Here is a 22,282-nt window from a genome sequence, read left to right as displayed (position 1 = left end):
TTTAACATAACTCTCCTTTTTGTTAAAAGTGAATTAATGGCTTCCAGAGGGTTTGGCGGATCTTTAGTTTTCCAACAGCAAAACGAGAAAGTAATTTAATGGTGAATTTATTATATAAAACATTCTTAGCAGTTCTCTTAGATAACTTACTGCATACTATAGAAGTAAATCATACATTTCTGACAGAAGTTAATGCTAAGATTGCCAATATACCTTGATAAATAAGTTACAGACTAATCAGTTAAGAAGGCTGAACTAGTATGAAGCCTCTTCTAAGGCCTTCAGATCACTTAAGACTTTTTGCATTTAGAAATATTGGAGGCACTAGCTCTGCTGGATGGCTGGGAACCAACAGCAGCTGCTTCTGCAGAAGTGTCGATGGGCAAGCTCAGATCTATGACTTTGATGGAAGTTTGACTAGAGCCTGAACTTGTGCTTCTGGAGGATCTGAAAGACAGAATTGACTCATCAGTGTACAGAAATTGTTATGTTTAAAGAGAGCTTCTAATGGTACTCTACAATAAAGCCACCCAGCAGCATTGCTCATTCTGGGTAAGATCCCCTGCAAAGATCTTTGCAGATATTTACCAGTAGTCGCTTCCTGTGGGAATGTTTGATCCTGAGTGATTCGGCATGTTACATGCATTGTTAGTTGAATGTATGTTGAACAGAGAAAAGGCATCAGTAAAAGCATGCTTATCTGTCTGATCTCTGTTTATTTGGGAAAGGCAGGTCACACTGTGAAGTGCAAAATGTGGCTGGAGCTCAAACTTGCACTTCTGTAATGAGAGACCACTTTTTAATTAGAGCACAGTTAGCAAAAGTAGATGTATTATTCTGCAATAACTGTTTCATTTTAAACTGTGATGGATGCTGAAGTAAACTTAATTGTGTGCTAGAAAAATCTAGTAAAATTCAAGTGGGACAGTGTAAGGAGAGTTTTTATAGAGCGTTCAGGAAGTAGAGACAAGATTGAGAAGACCTTCAGTAGTGAGGAATTCTGTCACTGAGGGACTAATTTGATGTTTTAAACTTTAATTTAAAAAAAACAAAACAAACCCAAAACTTTCGACAGAACTTACCGGGTAGAAGCTTGTGAGCTTTGTCTGGATGGTGATCGAGAGCTTTGACTGCCACAAGCAGAAGCAATTGTAGGAAGCTCTAAGTTGGACTAGAAAATTTGGAAAGGAAAAAAAATGTGGACTTCATAGTTGATAATAGGACTGGGTGTATCAGGAGGGTTTGTAACCCCTGGTATTCGAAGAGGTGGTGAAAGCAGATGAATACTTTTCCCCTAAGTATATAGTTCATTGCTGAATTTGGGAATTGCCCTTGAAAGACATGCGTTGGTAGACTAGTGGTATCAATCAAGATTTTGGTGGTGGTTAACTGGAAAGCTCACCTGGTAAAAGTACATTTGAAAGGGTGTAGTCAAATCAGGATTTGCTGCTAGAACATCAACCAACAATTTGTCGATGTTTCTGCTGAAGCTTTTCAGTTCACGAAGGTCAATGTCTCTTTCTTCCTGCGTTTCTGTTTTCGTTTTCTTCAGAGACTGAATTTCTCTGGATAGTCTGGAACACTTAACACAAGTATTTTTAAAGCATTGCTATTATGAAAATGCAACACTTCATCAGGAACCTGCTCAGTTTAAATTTAACCATACTTCTGTCTACCACTATAAAGGTAGAAGTTGTCAGAATGAATATACAAACCTGTTTTATAACTCTTTCTAGTTTTGGCTTCTGTTCTTCACTGTCTTTTTTCAGCTGCAAAACAAGAGCTTCTTTTTCCTTCTTTTGCTCTAGAAAGAAGGCTTCCTGCTTCAGTATTGCATCAAAATTTTTTTCCATGCTCTGCAAATTTATTTGAACGGTAGTTTTAGTTTATAAAGCAGTTCTGACATCCTTTCACTTTTTGTATTACTTTGAGGAAGGGGCTGTTTTCACTACTACTTGTTCTGAACACAGCTCAAGCAGTTAGTACTAATAATAAGACAACTCAGAACTTTCTGCCTCTCAGACTGTTTAGTGGATAAATACCTAGATAAAGAGACCACCAAGTAATTTACTTCTCTTAAGAAAATTACTTTAAAGGTACTTTTAATGAAGTTCTAAGTATGTATTTTCAGATGCGTCTCTGAGCAGTGACTACAATTTACTTGGCACAGAACCAACCTGCCAGCACGAGCTATCCTAAGACAAAATAACATGGTTTCCTGTGGGAAGAGATGGATACCTTTGACTGAAATGAATAAAATCGGCTCCCTAAGGGTGCCTCTGTTTATTAGAAAATAAATGAAAAGGCAGGAAAGGGTAGACCTTAACACCTTATATCTCAGGATTTACTCCCTGATGAAGATACATGTCCCTCTAATTTCAGAGATGGTATTTCCGAAGTGAGGTGTATGTCCAGAGGTGGTAGAATAAGCCATAGGGGTGTTTGTTGACCTGTAGCCAGTGAGTCAGGGCTTAGAATAATCCTGTGGGATTTCACAGGATGCCTTTGAGTTCTTCTGCCAAAGAAAATCTTAACTAACTGAAATGTCACACATCAGGGTTAAGTGTTGTTCTTTCTTAAGGGCCAAGTAGGATTTTCGATAACAAGGGGAACCAAGAGTAAGTCCTTGATGTGGAGCAGGAACACAAGCTATCCTTTACCTGCATTTAGTGCTCACCCTGCTAAGCTAAGGGTCAGCTAGGTTTTTGAGCTGAATTAGTACTGTTTAAACTGAAGTACCCTGAATGCTATAAATATACATTCCCCTAGAAAAGTCCTGGGATGTAGATGCCAGGATGCTAGTTGTGTGGATTTTCATCTCTGCAGTACTGGACAGGACAATACACTATAGAGGTGTGTGCTGCACAAAAATACAACTGCCAGCATCTGGGGGCTTGAAGCTTTTAGCTGTATGTGAAGAAAAAGGCTGGAGTTTCATTGTGATTCCAGAAAATTCAAAGAAGCACTCAATTTCTGAAAGGAGATGTAGAGTCTTCCAGAAAATGTATCCATTCATACAAAGCAGAGGAGATAAAACAAGGAGCAAAAATCTGTCCTAGATTTTCCTGTTCTTTCAAGAGGATGACTTGCAGGAGTTTAGCTACATGCTGCAGCCTTCTCTGTTTGACCAGAACTTTTGCTTGTATTTTACCTGGAGATTTTCCTGAAGTTCCTTGATCTGTCTTTGTTTGTATCGGTATTTTTCATCAGCAGCCCTTTTTTCCTCCTCTAGTTTCAGTTTTTCCTCATACTCCTCACCTGTGATCCCACCAAACAATGAGGCAGCATTAATGCTGGACGAGCAGTACATACAACTCAATTTTCACTTCTGAATAAGTTGCACTTTAGCTGCATGTCAGCGTATTGCTACATTAGTGTGAGCAGTATTACAGAGACCTCAAGGTTTAAGGGGTTTGTAAATACTCTACTGTTAATTCCTTATCACTGTGAAAAAATAATTGGCTTCATGAGAGAGAATGATTTAAAAGCCAGAGCCAGTTTCCAGAGCCAGCAGAGGGCACAAAAGTTAAATGAACAAATATTTTCTCTGCCTAAATTTATGTAATTTTTCATGGTGATTCTTCTTATATGCTAAAAAAAGTTTCACTGGAGAGCAAACTTATGAAGCGTAAGTGGCAACAAACAATAGATGAAGGTATTTTCCCAGAATTTTGAGGAATTTCCAATATCCAAAACCTTGTAGTTCAGTAAGTCCATATTTTAAAATCTGCTGGTGCAGCACTAAAATAGTGCAGTTCAAGTTTTACTCTTCCTCACTGTTTCTCTAATGCTGGGCTCATACTTTCCCCCTGCCCCACTTTGATGTGGAAATCAGAGATGATCATGGTGTAGCTAAGGAATCAGTAGTCTTCACTGGAGTACGTGTTCCAAACCTGCCTGTGTGGATGCTCTGGGTACAGTTCTGTGCCCCAGCTGGCTCAGTCTACCCCCAGAAGGCCAATGGTGGCACAGCTTGTCCTGCCTCTGTCATATGAATTGGTAGCTGTGTGTGATGCAGCACTGCAGAGAGTAGTGTTTGCTCTTTATACTGTGCCAAGTTCTATCCACTAGATCTATGTACTTGATGACACATCTTTTCTCCCAGTAATGACTTTTTTCCCCAGAAATCTTTATGCTTTGCCTTTTCTGACTGTTCTAGTTACGACTGTTCACAGCGTTTTTATAGGCTTAGATTTTCACATAAAGGGGATAGAGCATAAATATTAGTTAATTACATCTTACTGCATGGGCTTCTGTGCTTACTTTGCTGAACTATTCACAGTAGCATGTGAATCATACTCTCGTTCACTATTATCAGATGAGTTGCTCTCTGTGATTCATTCTTTTGTGCCGTGGAATTTCCCCACCACATACCCAGGTTATACCATTATCTGTAACTTACGCGGCAATAGAAATTTCTATTTTACATACTTGTCTCAGTGACTTCCTTGAAAGAGTTTCGGTAATTGCTGTTGCAGTTATTAAGTACATAGAGAGTGTTTTCCAGAGCTACAATTTCTTTTTCAGCTTTGCAGATCTTTGCATCTAAATCATCACCTTCACATTGAAGTGCTTCCTTTTCCTGTGCAGCCTGAAAATAAAACTGGTAATTTAGGTGGCTGCACATACTGAAAATATTAAGACAATTATACACCAAAAAATACCTGTAATATTTAGGGGTAAAATCCCAGGTAGATATGGAGCTGACCTTTGTCAGGCTTCAACTGAGATTTGAGTTCCTAGGTAACTGGAAGGAATGGTTATGTACCGTAGTTGTTGTTCTGTGAGATTTCATTATGGGTATCTGCCTCTCCATCTGAGCTCCCAAGGCTCTGGTGAGCCATGAGATCCACACTGTGTACAAAGCAGGCTCCATGCTTTGCACTGCTGCTGTGAGCTGCAGCATGTGCTTCACTTCTGCTTCCTTCAACCACAAAAGCCAAGGGAGAGTTGAGATTGTATGTTCTGTGGAACCATAAAGAGTGTTTAAAATCATCCAGTTTCTCTGGGAATTACTCACTTGAAAGTCTTCCTTTATCTGATCAGTAAGATTTAAGACACACAGCCAGGTGGTGAAGGGAAGTATTTTCTAAAGCCCCTCAAAATGAGGTGAAGCTCTATAGGTGTAGAGGGTATACACCCACAGTGACCACAAGAGCTTTACTGAGCGTCTTTTGCTGTGCTGGATCCCCTAGTAGCAGGAATACCATCCTTAGGAAATTTAACACTTAAGAAAGAATGAGGAAAAATGAACTTCAGATGCAAGGTTGCAGCTAGAAATATTTTGCTTTAGGAGGAAATCTGAGAACTGCTCAGAATTAAGGCTGCCCTGACATTAGGACTGACCCCAGGGGTTCATGTGAAATTGCTGTATCATTGAAATAACAGTGTCAGATACTATAAAACAATTAGACTGAAAATAAGCAGGGGGCAAGGAGGTTGTCTTAGTTACTTGAGTAAAGCCAAGGGAAATCTATAGCTTATATACTGGAATTGTAACAAATTATGTTAATGAAGTACCTTGATTACATAGTAGGCATGTGTTTTCTCCTCTTCACCTTCGGGTGGCATCATGGCAACAGTAAGAATCTCGTACCTGCATCTCAGTTTATCAATTTTATTTATGCGATCTTGAAATTCAGCACTGTTTTAGTTTGGAAAAAAAAAAAAATAAGTGGGTTGAGAGTGTTTGTCTGGTAGTGTTTGGTGGGCAGCTCTTGCTACAGCAGTTTAAATTGCTGGTGTTACTCCAGCAGCCTGCCCTGGGGCAGGCAGAGCAGCAGTTGCTCTTCTACTGGTTTTTGTTCCTTCCTGTGTTCTCCCAGCTCCAGTCAGCCATTTCTGTGGTCTCTTGCAGTTCTAAACTGAGTCAAGTTTATTTTCATATTCCAGATCATTGCATCCTGGGAGGGTGTGCCACAGTCCTGCCCAAAATTTCTTAAAGGTTTGGCACTGGCATTTAAATCCTCCAGCTGCACAAGCTGCCCCCCTGCTGATATTATCTTAATATTGCCACTACTCGATGAACATAAGCAACAGTAGGCAACAACCCCAAATCAAATTACATGGAAGTGTCAATTAGCTGTGTAATTATCAAAGGAAAAAAGCCACCCAGTCTGCACTCCTGGTGAGCAGTTAAGCTTTAGTCACATTAAATCACTTTAATTTCCTATTGTGTGGGGTGTGGTTAGCAGAGGAGTGAATAAAATGCCTGCCAGATTTCAGCAGTTCAGCTGCTGAAGTGTTGATTTTTGGCTGGATATTGATACCAGGACTCCAGAGCTAAAACTGTCCCAAATACTTGGCACTGATTACCAGAGAAGTGGAAAGTTGCTTCATATAGTTTTGGGCCACACACTACAAGAAGGACTTTGAGGTGCTGCAACATGCCCAGAGAACGGCAACAAAGCTGGTGAAGGGTCTAGAGCACAAATGCGCTCAAGAGCGGCTGAGGGACCGAGGGGTGTTTAGCCTGGAGAAAAGGAGGCTCAGGGGAGACCTTCTCACTCTCTACAGCTACCAGAAAGGAGGTTCTAGTGAAGTTGGGATCAGTCTCTTCTTTCAAGGAAAAGTGATAGGACAATAAGAAATGGTCAGGGCAGATTTTGGTTGGACAGGACCAAAAATTTTTTTTTCCCCAAAGGGTTGTCAACACTAGAACAGGCTGCCTAGGGCAGTAGTGGAGTCACTGTCCCTGGAGGTGTTTAGAAGATGTGGAGATGTGGTGCTGAGGGACATGGTTTAGTGGTGACTTGGCAGTGCTGGGTTAATGGTTGGACTTGATGATCCTAAAGGTCTCTTCCAACAAAAACAATTCTGTGATTCTATATAATTTCTTTATAAGAGGGTATGTACATAGGACACATAATGGAGAGTTCATTTGTTTAAAAAGGGAAAAAGAACCCTAACCCCAAAACAAACACATGCTGTATGAGTCAAAGAAATCCCAGTTGGATCAAGCAGTTGAGAGCAAATCCTCTTTAAAGGCATCTTTTCTGTTTTAAATACTTTGTCATACCTCCAGACACAACTTCACTTTTCCTGACTATTTTGAAAAACGTGGAGTCACAGATATGATACTTACTTTAAAAAGACATCTGCAGCTGAGGTTGTCTCTCAGTACTGCAGAGGATTGTCACAAACAGAATAAGGGGTCTCCTCTCGTTCCCCACATGGCTGAAAACTGTAGGCTTGTATTTCAGAGAAGGGATCTCTATCTCTTGCTGGACTCAACTGTCTCAGTATGTAACTTAGAGCAAGAATTAATTCATCTTCCATTTCTTTTATGGGTGAAATTGGGTAAAATGCTTCTTTTTCAGTAAGTCCTCATACCAAATGTACTCAGTAAAAGTTACTAATTTAATTTATATAAGAATAGTTACCTTATGCGTTGCCGCTCCTGATCCACGAGTCTTATCTGGGAATCCAGCATTGCCTTATGAATCTTAATTTCCTCAGTTCTTTCTCCTATGGCTTTCTTTAACTCCAGTTTTTGTTTTTCCAGTGATAGAACTTTCTCTGTCTTATTACACAGAGTATCTTGAAGACGGTTCAATTCTAGTTTTAAGAGATTATCTTCAACTATCATCTCCTAACAAATGCCAAAAATGTCTCAAAGTAAGAGATTATTTGTAACAGTTAACTTCCATAAAGCATTATTTTATATTTTGTATGTATATACACAACTGTTAGACTCATTTTGCTCTGTGTTTAAAAATGTTCCCACTTTCTCATTTGCTGAGAATTTACTTGATGAGTGCAACAGGGCTAAGATTGTTTCCTGAATGATACTGTACAAATTGATCAGACTTGCAGACTGAGTTACGGGTTGTTAGACTCCTACATCTGCAGCTTTCTTTCAGTTTAGGTGATTTCAAGGAAATTAAACAGACCCTACAAGGAACTTCCTGAAGCAGTTAATATCTCTCCTGAAGCATTGTAACTATCTCTGAATATGTTCTAGATTCTGTAGGTCTACAAGTCATGTTATATGAGCAGATGTATATACACCCAAGCTACTGAAACTGGCAGGTGGTGAACTTCACTGGCATGCAAACACATGCAAATCTCTTATGGATCTCAAGCTCTACCATTTTTTCTCTGACTTACTTTATGCCATCAACTTCTTTCTTTTGTTGCCCTGAATTTCATCACAAAAAAGTTACAGGTTTGGGAAAGAGAGTTTTCCCTGAGGAGCAAGTGCACCAGTTCAGTTGATAGAAAAATTTGTTCCCTGGCTACCAAGACCTGGTATTGTTCTACTCCCTTAGCGCTTCCTTTAAGAAGGCTAGAGCTTGTTGTAGGAAAAAATATGCAGTAATAAGAGGATTTGGAAGTGTTTTTTCTGTTTATCAAAATATGGGGAGAGGGAATTCCATTCTAATTCCTTAAATTAGAATATAGATAAATCCAACCATCTGCTGGAAAAAAAAAATCACAATTTAGTAACAAAACTGAGCCAAACTTACTAGTTGGCATCACAGATTGAGATTAAAAATTCAGTTTTAGGTGAAGATGTCCTCGAACAGTAAATACATTTTCTATTTTAAAGGCAATTGTTGTTCAGGGAGAAAAAAAGCCAAGACAAAAAAAAAAAAACACCCCACAAACCAAACAACTGACCAAGTGGATATTGTGGTATAAATAATGTGTGATTAAATTGTTAACCTAGACAAACTTGATGCTGTATACAGAGAAGCAACACTTTGCCAAGTAAGATAACGATGAAAATCACTTCAAAGTTTGGGAAGGAAGGTGTAAGTCAAGAAAGTACAGAGAAAGTTCTTTGGGATATGACAATGTAGCACTATGGGAGGCAGATGACATCCTTCAGATCAAGTATGAGTTTCTATGTTTTAAAAACCAGACAAATTAACAAACGTATCCTGTATTAGTAAAGCTGCAAAAGATACTGTACCTGCTTAGTGGCTTTAGCTTTTTTTAACTCCTGATCTGATCTCTCATTGAAAAGATTGAGTTCATTCATCTTGATCATGATACCACTGGTCTCTTCTCCTGTCTTATCTATTGCTCTCTTGATGGAATGGACATCATTCTGTTTCCAAAAGAGTTAATTTATTTCAATGAATGTAGGTTGCAACAAGAGCTACTAGTTAATTTTCAGTGATATTTTTTTTCATGTCCTGGAGCCAGAAACCACATCATCTTGTGTCCATATGTTGCTCTGCAGACAGTGTCTAGAGCGCTGCAGTCCTTATGCTGAGTGCTGTTGCAATATTAGTGTAACTGCTTGTTTTATCTGGAGTATAGTAACTGATATTTAGACAATATAGATCTTTCAGCTAATAAGGCAATTCTAATATAATCATATATTTTGGTCTAGATTAAAAAAAAAAATCTCCTGGCGTGTCTGACCATGACTTTGGTATTTGTAATTCATTTTCATAAAACCATCTGTCTTCAATAATACTCCAGAATATAATCAAACACTGACACAGACTTCCAGGAATTTATTCATACTCAGGGCTCAGATTTTGCGTCTCCTCAAATCTGAAGTGTGGTCACCATTTGCTCAACATTAAATCTTGTTACTGCATGGAACTCCAGCCAGGGGGCTCACCTATAAGCGGTTTCTTCCAAATTGGTCAATGTTTTCCTTAACTATAATTTTGAGAAACCAGTTGTGATACGTTATTAAAAACCCGCCTTTAGTCTTTGTATTGTTTCTCTTTGAAGAGAGGTTTCTAAGTGTGCTAAAATATAGCTGATTAATAAACAAATACATTCCTTAGAAAAAACCTCTAACTTCACTATAGAGTAATGACTGGTTCACATCTACAAGAAAGGTAAGTGCAATTTTAAATGCAACTGTTCCTATTGTATTGTGAAAAATACAAAAGTAAGTAGTATCATCACAGAACAACATTATCCTGTGTCTGCATGGTCCTAACAATAAACTGGACATGAGGAAGCAGGTGGCCGCATCCTGAGAGGAAAGCTAAGCTGGCCTTTCCAGCGTTTCACTGCTTGTCTTCGTGCTGAGGTGTCTCAGTTGAGCAATAATGACCTGTTTTTCTGGAAGGTATAGGGAACAAAGAAGTTTTCCACATGGGTTACACAAAGTTCAGGTATATTTTAATCTAATACCAAGTTATGAATTATAAGACCCAATCTGCTTAATTCACTGAGGTTTCTGGATGTTACCCAGTCAACCCGATGTTCTAAGGAAGTTACCTGAAGTTTCTTGTGCTGTGCAAGTAAAACATTGTACACATTTTTCTTTTCTTCTAAGGTCTTCTTAAGTTCAGCAACTTTTCCTTCCAAAACTTGTTTTTCATCTGCATTAACCTCTCCTTCTAACCGTGACAGCTGTCTCTGTACTTGCTGAATATAAAAATCCTGTTAAAATAATTTTTAAGAGAATTAACAGTCAGATAAGCAATTATAACCTTCCTATAAAGCTAACACACTGGATATAAACTTGGAGCTAAATGTTGGCTTTACGACAGTCACCCAATTAAGCTATTGTTTTTATAATAATTCATGGCTTATAGACCTCATAGCAAAATATTCTTAGATGACTGATGTGCAGTGATGGTTCAGGAATAATCTTCTAGCAGAGTAATAAAGCAGACTGAGCACAGTCTGCTGTAGGGAGGCTTACAGTGGAGTTGCCGTCTTGCTGTAACCAGTGGATGCTGATATAAAAGAACAAATTTTCAAAGTGGTGCATAGGAAATATGCACAAAATCCAATTAGTAAATAACAGGATTCTGGCATGTACCTCTTGTATTGCTTTAAAAATTTACCCTGGGGTGTCTGTGGTTCAGAGGGATCAAAGTAAAGAGCTGATCTGAGAAATTAGTGGGAAAAGCAGCAGATGCAAAAAATAATGAAATACACAAATAGATATTGTAGGTGATACCACAGCAAGTTTCAGTTATTTCAATTTTATCCATACATCTAGAGACAGAAATGCAGACCTCAAATTATACTGCATGGCATTTCCAAAGCGATAAGATATTGACAAAGATTACAGAACACAAGCAATTTACTCTCATTAAACCCAAGAAACAATCGTAGCATGAAAGTATGTTAAAATTTTACCTGGTTGTATAGAAATTCTTGTTGTTTTAATGCTTCTGCATCAAGTCTGTGCAGTTGACTCTGAAGATTTTTAAGTGATGCTCGACTTCCCTCAATTTCTGCTAGAATACACTTCTCCTTATCCTTCTGCACCTTTAACTCTTGAGTCCTCTTGAAAAGTAGTTCTTTTAACTGGTTTATTTCTGTTTCTTTTTCCTGGCAACAAATCAGTCATTAAGTAATAATTAATTACATCAGAAGTCAGTTCTGAGGAATTACTGGACTTTATTAAAAAATTTCAATATTCATTAATACGAACATGGAATTTCATAGGTCTTTAAGATGGTTGGCATGAAAAGTCTTTGATATAAAGAGAACATAATCTTTTTTACTTTTTTTAACTTGGATGTAATTATATGACCTTTTCTTTTATGGGAATGCTGCTCTTTTCAGCCTTCCAGAAAACGAAATTCCTGTCATTCTTTCAAAAAAATGCTGCCTATTGCTTCCAGAGTATGTGAATATTTGGAGAAATATAATACAAAGCTTTTTGATGGTTTATTAAAACCTGTGTGTATGCACATGTATGTACATATGTGTGATTATGTAAGTTGGAATAATTTTGTTTTAAAATGTAATTACACATTTTAAAATCACTTCCTTATTCTCAGAAGTTGCCATTTACCCCTAAATCAGTGCAGGAAATTAGTAGGGTCTGTTACAGCAAAACAATGCTGAACACTGCAGGTAACCTGAAATATACTGAAAACAACAAGAAAAAATCCAAACAAAATTGAGATTGTTTTCTTTTTATGTCCTTAACAAAGACGACAACTTTGTTCTTTCCTTCCCTCCTTCCTTCCTCTCTGCCACCCAAATAACCAAAGACATTCCAAAGCTCAGGGCGTTCAGTGTGCTCATCTCCTGGAGGGTAACATCTCTAAAACAAGTGATGTGGCATCGATTCTGTTCTGAAAGACTCATTTACATTTAGCTGAAGTCTGGTACAGAGTTCAAACATGCACATTTAACTTAATGTAGCAAAATACCTTAGAATTCACTTTCCTGCACTGATGAAAAATGTGCTTATTCTTGATGTATACGCTGTGAAATTTGCTTGTGAACCACCCTGCTGATTTTAATAATGTTGACAGTTAACTCCTCTCTAAGAGTTCATAATCACATTTTACTAAACAGACATTTTTGGTAGTTGAATTTGCTCTTCAGTGCAATTCCAAACCCAAAATTTGGGAAGTAAAAAGGAGGTGTAAGTTTACTATGAAATCATTATGGCCTGTACCATTTTACAGCCTGTAGCCTGTACATAGTTGTCAGTGGGCGCTGGATCATGCCTGAACAAAGGCATTTAATTTCAGAAGTAAATTGGTTTTTATGCATGTACCCAGTTCTGAGCTGTATTTCTGAAGCTCGTGACAACGATAAATTCATCTCCTAAAACTGGATCATGATTTGACCTTCATTCCATAGTCTTTCTTGCATATCTAAAGTCACTTTTTTAATAGAAAGTGTATCTCTCCCTTTAAGTTTTTTATAATAGAGATAAGGCGTTCAATAAGCTTCACTGCAACAGTGTTTTGCCACAGATTGAAGAGGGAGAAGTGACACAGAAATGAATCGCAAAATGGTGACATTTCATCCACATTGTTCCTGTAAATATCTCTTCACAGTAAATTAATATCTGCAGCAAATAGCCCTGTGTGCCTAATGGTGATGGAAAGCATGCTTCTGACTAATGCATTACAGACATTGTTCAAGAACAGTTCACCCTAGTTAAAATATTCCCCTGAAGCTGTGGAGCTGCCAAGCTCAATGTCATCTTAGGTTATGCGCCACGGACGCAAGTAAAGCATCCCTGCTAATGGTTTTGCCACCCTGGTAACAGTCTTAAGGGAAAGCAAATAAGGTTTTCATTTCAATGAAATGTTCTATCGTTACAACTTGTTTTCAATTTATCTGGAAAACCAAAACAGTAAGGCCTGTAATTTAAGAAACTAAAGGAGAGACACCCCCTCTCTATTTTCTGTATGTGTATTTAAAATGTACAGTTAATGCCTGTGGAGTTAAAAAGTTTGAAAAACAGCACTCTGTCAACTGCAAGGGGTTACTTCACGTACAGGCTACAGGAAACACAAAATGGAAAAAAAATAGAGAGTATACAATGGTATGCACAGATACAGCTCTCTGTTGTCACTTATGTGGGAACACCTGGTGTCACATTAATTTAACCTTGTCATCTTACAGTGAAGAAAGCTTCAGCATATCCCAAACTCAATTGTCCAGCAAAATGTAAAAATATATTTGTTTCAAGTTCAGTCAGAAGCCAAGGAGTAAAATACTTCGAGACAGTTAGCAGGAAAATCACAAACAGTAGAAACATTTTCTGAAATGCAGGAAAGTTCAGATGATCTCATGACGACACTGCATTTATTCAAAAGCCCTTTGAGTTCATCAGATAATACTGAATTAGATATTTTTATTCCTGTGCTTAATTTGCAACATAAGTGGGTTCTGAATTTTTTTAAAAAAACCCCTATTATTAGACGTGTTAAAAAGTCAGCATATTACAGCTTGTACATGCCACTTCTCAGATAAAAACTTCTATTCATCATGAAAATGAAACCTAAAGCAAGCCAGTAATTATTTAATAGTCCACCAAAAGTTAGATGTATCAGAGTGTCATGTAGTAGAATTAAAATAATGAAGAGGAGACTAGGCCAGCCAAATCCGATTAAAAGATTTCAAAATCTTTAAGCTTTGGTGGTGTTTTCCTAAAGCCAAGAAGTTTTCAGTGCTGGTGTTACTGAAAACCATCCTGACAAGAGTCTCTTTAACAACCATATTGATGAGAAACTGATAGAAGTGCAAGGACCCTTGCTCCTCAGCAGCCCCTAAAACAATCTTTACAGACAAACTCCCAGAATAACTAAGCAAAATAGATTTTGAAAATTTTAAGTATTGTTACAAAGCAGAAGCGGAACATCAGTGTATTACAAAATTTACTATGTTCCAATAAATTGTTTTTATTTCAGTCAAGCCAAGAAGTTGTAAGTAGCTTTTAGCTGAAGTCAGAGATAAATGCCCTGTTCAGTGCATGATGCCATCAGAATTCTGGTATTATCTGATCTGTACAGTGACAGTTCCAGTATCCTGTGTAAATGTATGGGGGCACCATCTGAATCACTAGCACCTCTTACTTTCCTCCAGAGTTTTCCCAACATCTCTGTATCTACATAGATGTTACTCCATCATTTGATGAAGTAGCTATATGTCATATTAATACTTACATTCCATTTTAATCCAGAAATGTTTGTTCTAGATAGAGCTTGCAAATTCAAATGAATCTTCATTTGCAGAAACCATGAAAAACATTTTACCTTGACTATTTTTTCTTCTTCCTTTAGTATTTCTTCCATCCTCAAAGCTTTTTCTTCTGAACCAAGTGTCTCCTCAGTCACAAGCTTCAGCTTATTGGAAAGACTTGCATGTTTTTCATTAAGAAAGCTTAATCTAAATAAAATTACATGGTTTAGCAAGTTAAGTACATGTTGCATATACACCACCACCAAATCCAAGCAGCATACCGTACTGAGCAGTTGCCTAACAGAGCAAGCTAAACTGGAACCCATGATAACCAATGCCCTAACTGATTTTTTTCACATCCTTTAAATACAAGAATTACCAGGAGTATTTCCTAAACTGCCCAGTGCCAGAAACTATGTAGAATGTGGAGTAACCAGAAAGCTGGAGACTTTAATCATCCACATTATTTAAGGTTCTTTACTAGCTCAAGGATTTGATCATAACAAATGATATTTTTTAAGGTCTGTTTCTTACCTGGCTTGTTTTTTCTGAATTTCTTTCTTCAGATGATTGGTTACTTGTGTTCTTAAAGACTCTAGATCAGAAGCAGTTCTGTCCACAGAGGATTTCAAAGCATCCAGCTAACAAATCACGAAAAGGAGTAATAGAGCTCTTAGTTACTCCAGTACATGTTAGAATATTTAAAACTGTAAGGGACCTATGTACTGGAAAGTATACCGTTTCTTTTTAACAATGTGGTCCAAATGAGACGTGCTGCAGATTCTGAGGTATACTGAACTGACACAGCTAGTAAACTCAATAGACTAATTTACATAATCCAAATACTGGGACAAAATACTTCAGAATATAGAATGAGTTATGAAGGTGCTGTCGGTTGCACTCTTGTCGAACAGCATCTCTAGAACTGGAACCATGGCTTTACAGAGCACAACTGACTTTGGTGAGGTTCTTTATGAACACGGATACCCTTATATACCTGATAAATATTTCCAGTTCAAACTTTGTAGGGTACCTAGAATTATTTTGATTAAGATAAGGGAACGCTGTGACAAAAATATACAGACATTTAATTTGGTTAAAAATACATGGCAGCATACACTCATTAAACAGGACAGGAATACTTTAGAATCAGTAACTAACTCATTAATCTTCACAGGATCACTGAACAGTTTAAGTGTAATTGTTTTCACTTTCGCAGATGAAGAAACCTGATCAAGGAAGGGTATAGAGCAGGTCTCCCTCTGTACCAGAATGGGAAACTGGGAGGTCACAACTTGTCAGTCAAAGTGAAGTCTAACACCGTGTTCGAACGCCTAATAATGGGAGACTGTTCTCATTATCACATTATGTAGTATTAATTGTGAAAAACTTCAAGCGAGAATCTCACAGCTTGACATGAAAACCTACCAGTTCTGTGAACCCTCAAGTTTGCATGAATTATGGGGTAATTTAATAGCCTACATCTTGTTTGAGCTACCTTTAGTTTAATTAGGATATCAGTTTATGATGTTATTATTATGATATATTAGGATATCAGGTAATGATTTTTTTTCAACAGAAAAGCTATCCAAAGTTAAGGCAACAGCAGATGCAGGTTTTTTTAAAATGGCCATGCTTGCTGAGGAGCCCAGTGTTACCATTTTCTTGTGACAAGAAAGCTTATTCAGGTGTATCCCTTCTCAACAGAGCCATGAGACTTGAATTACCTCTTAGAAATACTGCTATCGGCATTGAGATTAAGCAAGCAGTGCAGCCCATTCCTAGCTTTAACTGCAGATTAAATTTAAGTACACAGTAAGTATGGACAGCATCAAACATGGCTTGTTCACAGGGTAGCCCTGCCCTCTTGCTTAGAAAGTTGTGTGAAAGTGTGTGGTTTAGTTTTGGTTTGGTTTCTTTCAAGAATTATAACCTGACTACAAGGGCCATCACCACTCACTTCACCCGAGAGCACAGGGTAAGAATTGTTTGGAATCCAGAAGAGATTCCTCTCATCTCTATGCAGTACTGCAGTCTGTATGTGCTAAAGGTAAGAACACGCCTCCTTCTGAACCATCTAATAGTGTTACAGCATCTAAAAGAAAACTCATCCATTTTATACCCACACAACAGAAAATACACAATAATCTCTTCACCACTATCAATGAAAGGATTGAGGGTTCAGATCCCAATGATCATGAGTAGACTGAGAACATTTTGTTCAGTTATTTAAACCAGAGAAAAGCAAATGCTCTTCCAGTATTTCCTCCATCATCTAGTCAAAAATTACCGTTTCAGTCTATTTTCTGAACTGTTTGGTTATCCTTACCTCATCCTGCAGCTGAACCCTGTAGGTGTCCTGAGTTTGATACTCATTTCGGAGGGTGGTACCTTCCCGTTCAGCAGAAGAAATTTTCTTTTCATATTCCATATTATTAAGAGTTTCGTTTACCAAAAAGGAAGTCTTCTCTTTCAGCACAATTTCTTTCTTTCTGATGTCCTGTTTTATCTCTGTTATTAGCTATCAGGATAAAAACATTTTAGATTTGTTTGCACTAGTTAAGATGTTATTACGTTATGGATGTAACATGTAATGTAAAGTATATATAGATGTAATTATACTGTGATTCTAATTTTAAAAAAAGAAAAAACTTGTTTACAAAAGCATCAGTAGGAGTATTCTGTGGATGACTAATATATGGAAGGTTGGCCAGAGCTGGGGGTTATTTTCCTGTTAGGTTTTTTTTGTATCTGTTTGTTGTTTGTTCTTTGCAGGAATCTTCTGACCTGAAACGTTTTGAAATTAAAAATATTTCAGCTAAATTAGATCATTATATTTTTCTGTTTAGAAATATTTCTTCTGGCTTGTTATTTTCTATTAATACCTGTTTAAACTGTGTTTCTGCACAGGGTATATCTCAGACCCATACGGGCAACATAACAGACCTGATATGTTGCCCGTATGGGTCTGAGATATACCCTGTGCAGAAACACAGTTTAAACAGGTATTAATAGAAAATAACAAGCCAGAAGAAATATTTCTAAACAGAAAAATATAATGATCACAGCTAAGGGTTTAGCCTTTAGGTAGAGCCTTCTCGTACAGGCAATTATGCTTCCTCCACCCCTCACCCCCCCCCCAAAAAAAAATCCATTGTTACTCTAGAATCCACATTTATAAAATTTTCCTCTACACTGATCCGTCAAGCTTCTTCTGGTGCATCTGTTCTATTCCACTGCAGAACTTTCCAAGAGTTCATCCTTCTCCTGACAAAGCCAGCATAAAATATACTTTATTTGTACTTCTTTCCATTGTGCCATCTGTGCATAAGGCGCTAATGAAGACTGTATCTTTCCGAATTTAATACTAACTGACAGTGCACAACATGATCTCTTCTGTATTATAAGAGCGCAGGTGCGTCTCCCCTTTTGCAGAATGTTCTTAATGTGAATGTACCTTAATGTGATTATTTTTCATGATTCTGACATAAATGTTAATCATGCATTTGTCACAGAGGTAGTAATGCTAATTCCTTCAATTAAAATGTTCTGTTTTCTTTTTGTATTTGATCACAGACAAAATTCCCTCCTTGCAGTTGACTGTCCTTAAATTGTAAGAAACGACACCCCATATTGTTGCTTCTTAGATCAGAGAAAATAGTGAAAATGGCATGCTTTGCCTCCTCCAACAACCTTGAGACTGCAAATTAAACCTTGCACAGTATCAAGCACAGCACTTATACTTACCTTGAGGTACTGCTTTCAAAATAAATTCTGAATATATTTCAGTAATACCCGAACTTTGAAACACTTAAATAAAATACAGGGGTAAGCACATGGAGCGATTGGATCTATTACATGTTCAGTGTTCTCTTTGTGCAACCGGCAAAATTCCCAGCAATACCACAAACACAAGAGCAGGCTGATACATCGATACGATTCAGTTACAGCAGTTTTACCAAAGCACAGTGATCAATCTGTTGATCTCTTTTCTGCATCTGTTGTATTGCATTCTCCCACTGCCTGATGACTTTTTGCCGCTCCTCATGGACTCTGCGAAAATCTTCAGCTGTCTTGTCAAGCTCTATCTGTTTAAAAGAAAGAACCCCCATGATTTCTGCTTTTAAAAATGTCATGTATAACAAGATGTTGTCAAGAACGTTAAGCACAAACCTGAGCTGTGATGGTTTCTGTAAGCTCATTATCAAGAGCTCTGCGCTTCTGGTTTGCTTGCATGGTCAACTTTTCTACTTGAAGGGTTAATGCCTAAAATGAAAGGATATGACAACATAATGGTTTTGAAAACAAATATATATAGTGCCTTATAACTTCTTAAAGCTTTGCTACAATTAGGGGTGGAATTATGGAGGCATCAATTTTATTGCGGTTTAGAAAACAAAAACTTGAGAATCTAACCTCCCACATTTTTTGTCGTACAACAGGCCATAATGTCGTGTCAGCCTTTGAGACCAGACTGCAGCGAGGCCAAAGTAACCCTCTACAGTGTGTAAATGTGTACGTGGCATCCTCAGCATCAGCTGTTTCACTATATCCCCCTACTCTACTGTGTGAGTTGCTAATGTAAATGATATCGGTGAGACTGTTTGTCTCACAGCTAAGTTTTTGGATTGAGTATTTAATGAGCAAAGGTCAAAATTCTCCTCCCTCTATGTAAAGGCTCAAAAGAATATTAACCAGGGTTACTTATCTCTAAAGTAATATAATATGTGAGAATTATAGTCTGAACCTGTGACTGGAGTGTCTTTCATACCATCCTTCATTATTCCAGGCACCTTTACTGAAGCAGCCGTACTTTGTTCTCAGCAATATTAACGAATCCAGTTCTGATGGGGAAATCTACACCATTCGCACATATTTGCACACATTTTTGAGCAAAGTTCTCTCTTCAGTGCAACTGTTTTCTGGACTTTAGTGTCCGTTTGTGCACTTTCTCAGAAAAATAGAAACTTAAATTTTACCCAGATGAACAAACAAATCAATGTCTTCAGTTACATCTTTCACCTTTTGTAAAACCTGTTCTCTCTGACCTTTAAAATGAACCCCATATGGAATTGCACTGTTGTTCTAAGTGGAAACCAGTCTAAAAGCTCTGTTGTACAAAGCCTTGTCTCCTTCCTACCTGACTTGGTAACATAACAGGTCTTCAAACACTAAAATGGTTCCTGTTTTGTTTCTGAAAACTCCTTTTGTTTCTACTTACTCCTAGTTTCCCTTCATCTTGTTTTGCGTACTTCTGGATTGTGATAGCATCGTTATCTTTACGATTTGATTCCTTTATCCAGCTCTCCAGAACTTCCTCATCACAGTTCATCTGTTGTTTTAAGTTTTCCAGCTTCTTAGTGGTTTTATTTATAGTGTTCTAATAAAATTAGAGATAAATCAAAGGGTTAATATGAGATGTCTAATATTCTTTGAGTAATAATGGAAAAAAACAGTTCAAGCTACTGTAACAGTTTACACACATCTTGTTGTCAACAGAATTGCTAGTTTTCTTAATAGTTAATTGTGTATTATACTTGAGGAATGCTAATTCCTGTCCTGGTCTTCAAGGAGAAACAAGGCATTAAGTTACCACAAACCTCAAAATTATTTGCATTTCAATGCAAACAATTTTAACCAGAAAAGTCGGCCTCTGGCAAGATATACCTGTATGTGGGCTATTTATTCCACACAATAAACTGATCTGAGCCATCATAGGGTGCAGTGTCTCCCTCACACAGTAAGGGCCCATTCTTAAGTCATTGTCTTGCATAGCAGTTTACAAAGGGCCCCACGGGACAGTGAGGAGACTTCCTGACACGCACGCAGAGAATCTGGATCCAGCTGAACAGCAGGGATATCCACATCCTGCTACCCATTCTGAGAGACCGGGCATTACAAACAGGCTTAATGAGAAGAAAGAGAGCAAGTAAAAAACCAAACAAACATAATTTAAATTATTCATAGAAAAAAAGAGACAGTTCTGTTAAACAACATTAATTTTTTCTAATATAAAGCAAATTTTTGATCTCAAAATCATGCCCCAAGTTTATTTTATAGGCGGAGGAAGACTGCCATCAACAATTTAATTTTTAAACCATAAAGAAAATGCCTGTGAGGATTAACATGATGGTGATATGGATATGTGTCTTGAGCAGTCTATGCAAGGAGATCCCCAGTGTCGTTCTACTTGCTGACACAGGGGAAAGCACATCCGGATTATTTATTACAGTTTGTGAGTTTTTAATTAGCTGTTCTTGACTTACACATTATTTCTATAAGTGCAAGTGAGGACAAGTAATAAAATCTAATTGCAATACGAATGTTCTCTTAGAAAAAAATTTAGATCTTACTTCTTGACTGGTTTTCTTTTCTCTTAAGGACACTATCTCATCTTCCAGACGTTTAATCTCACTTTTGAGACGTCCATGTTCTCTCTCGGCAAGGGCTTTAAAGTGTTGTTCAGTTTCAATTTCATTCTCCCTGGCTTTGTAAAGAGACTGGAGAATAACACAGGTCAGTATTTTACAACAAATAAAAGGCATATATCAACAAAACCCCCATTTTTTTTTTTTACATACAACCAAATCCCGAGTCAGAGATCATATGATTTTGTCAAAGGAATTTTCAGAGTGACTTTATTTTAGTATCTCAAATATGTATGTCCTAATATATATATATACACCCCCATTGTATTGTATCATATACCCACAGATCAACCATTTATGGCCCTAAAAACTCAATTCAAAGATTTTTCAGCCAAGATTCAGAAACTTAATCTTTCTACATCAAAATCTTAGTTTCCTGGTCACCCATGTCTTTATGTCAGGTTCAGGAGTCACCAGCAGAAGAAATAATTGTTTTGTGCTAAGACTTCCACGCTGGCCTGTGGCAATATCTCTGTATTGTCTGATCTTCCTGAGAAAAGCTACTTAACAAGTTTTTTTCCCTTGTATAATAAGAAATTTATTACTTACTAGAAGCTTCTCTTAAATAAAGAATAGCATGTGCTGTCTCTTTTTCTATGTGCAGGTTAAAACTTTAACACAAAAAAATTAAGTAGTTGTTCAGCTGCAGGGAAGTTTCTTCAGACTTTATCAGGTAGGATATTTTACCTGCAAGGCTTGCAGCTTCGACTCAGGACTCTTTAGAAATTTAAACCACCCATTTTGGCCAGAGTGTAAGCAAAGACTTACATTTTAACCACCTCAATTCATTTTTCAAGTCCATGAATTAACTCTCCACTAGCATTTCACAACTAACTCTCAACCATTATAAAGCACATAAATTTGGTTTTCCCTTGCGTTGATGTTTTATTCTCCTTTACCCATTTCTTATTACATACAAAAATCTCCATTCATAAAGCATTCTAAAATGCATTCTTCTTGGTTTTCTCTAGGTACAGTCATTTGATCTTGGATGGTCTTTTTAATGACCATCAAATAATATCATCGAGCTCTATAGCTCAACTTTTGTTTCCTGTGGAAGCCCTGGAACAAAGTCCTGACAAATCTTTAATGAAGCTAGGAAAATATATAGGGATTCCAGCCACAGAGAGATGCTCAGGTTACAAGTCTGATAAACCAGATATGCTGGATGTGGCGATTTACCTGAGTGAAGCTGAACTCTTGTCTTACGTTTTTCAAATGAGATGTCATTGCTTCTATACGCTCTTCAAAGTTGGTCACCTCATTTTGCAGGTTTTCTTTTTCTTTTTGCATTTTCTGGAGCTATTTAAGAGTTAGAATTGCCAAGTAACTATTTTCAGTTGAGTCCTTATTACTTGCAACTACTTATGAACATATTCACGGCAATTACTAACCCCCAAAATGTAAGAAGTCCGCATGGCATTCCTTCACAGCAACGGAATGAGAGATTTCAGAAGAAACCCCCGAGGCTGACTAAGGGAGGGCAC

At 37.5% G+C, this 22,282-nt stretch overlaps 1 protein-coding gene across 1 annotated transcript; it reads right to left on the bottom strand.

Moving 5' to 3' along the window:
- Positions 1–290: 290 nt before the first annotated feature.
- CCDC39 (coiled-coil domain containing 39) lies at positions 291–22,097 on the bottom strand (the record flags this gene model as incomplete). The annotated part of the gene is made up of 19 exons (XM_010143872.1): positions 291–447; positions 1,083–1,171; positions 1,403–1,582; positions 1,716–1,856; positions 3,152–3,258; positions 4,432–4,591; positions 5,521–5,644; positions 7,383–7,591; positions 8,918–9,055; positions 10,195–10,359; positions 11,068–11,262; positions 14,442–14,574; positions 14,902–15,008; positions 16,697–16,888; positions 18,327–18,455; positions 18,541–18,633; positions 19,589–19,747; positions 20,721–20,867; positions 21,978–22,097. Coding segments are annotated over 19 exons (2,745 nt in total), but the record flags the coding sequence as incomplete, so codon positions are not given.
- Between the last annotated feature and the right edge of the window lie 185 nt (positions 22,098–22,282).

Source organism: Buceros rhinoceros, unplaced genomic scaffold (assembly GCF_000710305.1).
Source record: "Buceros rhinoceros silvestris isolate BGI_N320 unplaced genomic scaffold, ASM71030v1 scaffold36229, whole genome shotgun sequence".
Lineage (NCBI taxonomy): Eukaryota > Metazoa > Chordata > Aves > Bucerotiformes > Bucerotidae > Buceros > Buceros rhinoceros.
This window is presented reverse-complemented; position numbering and strand designations above follow the sequence as displayed.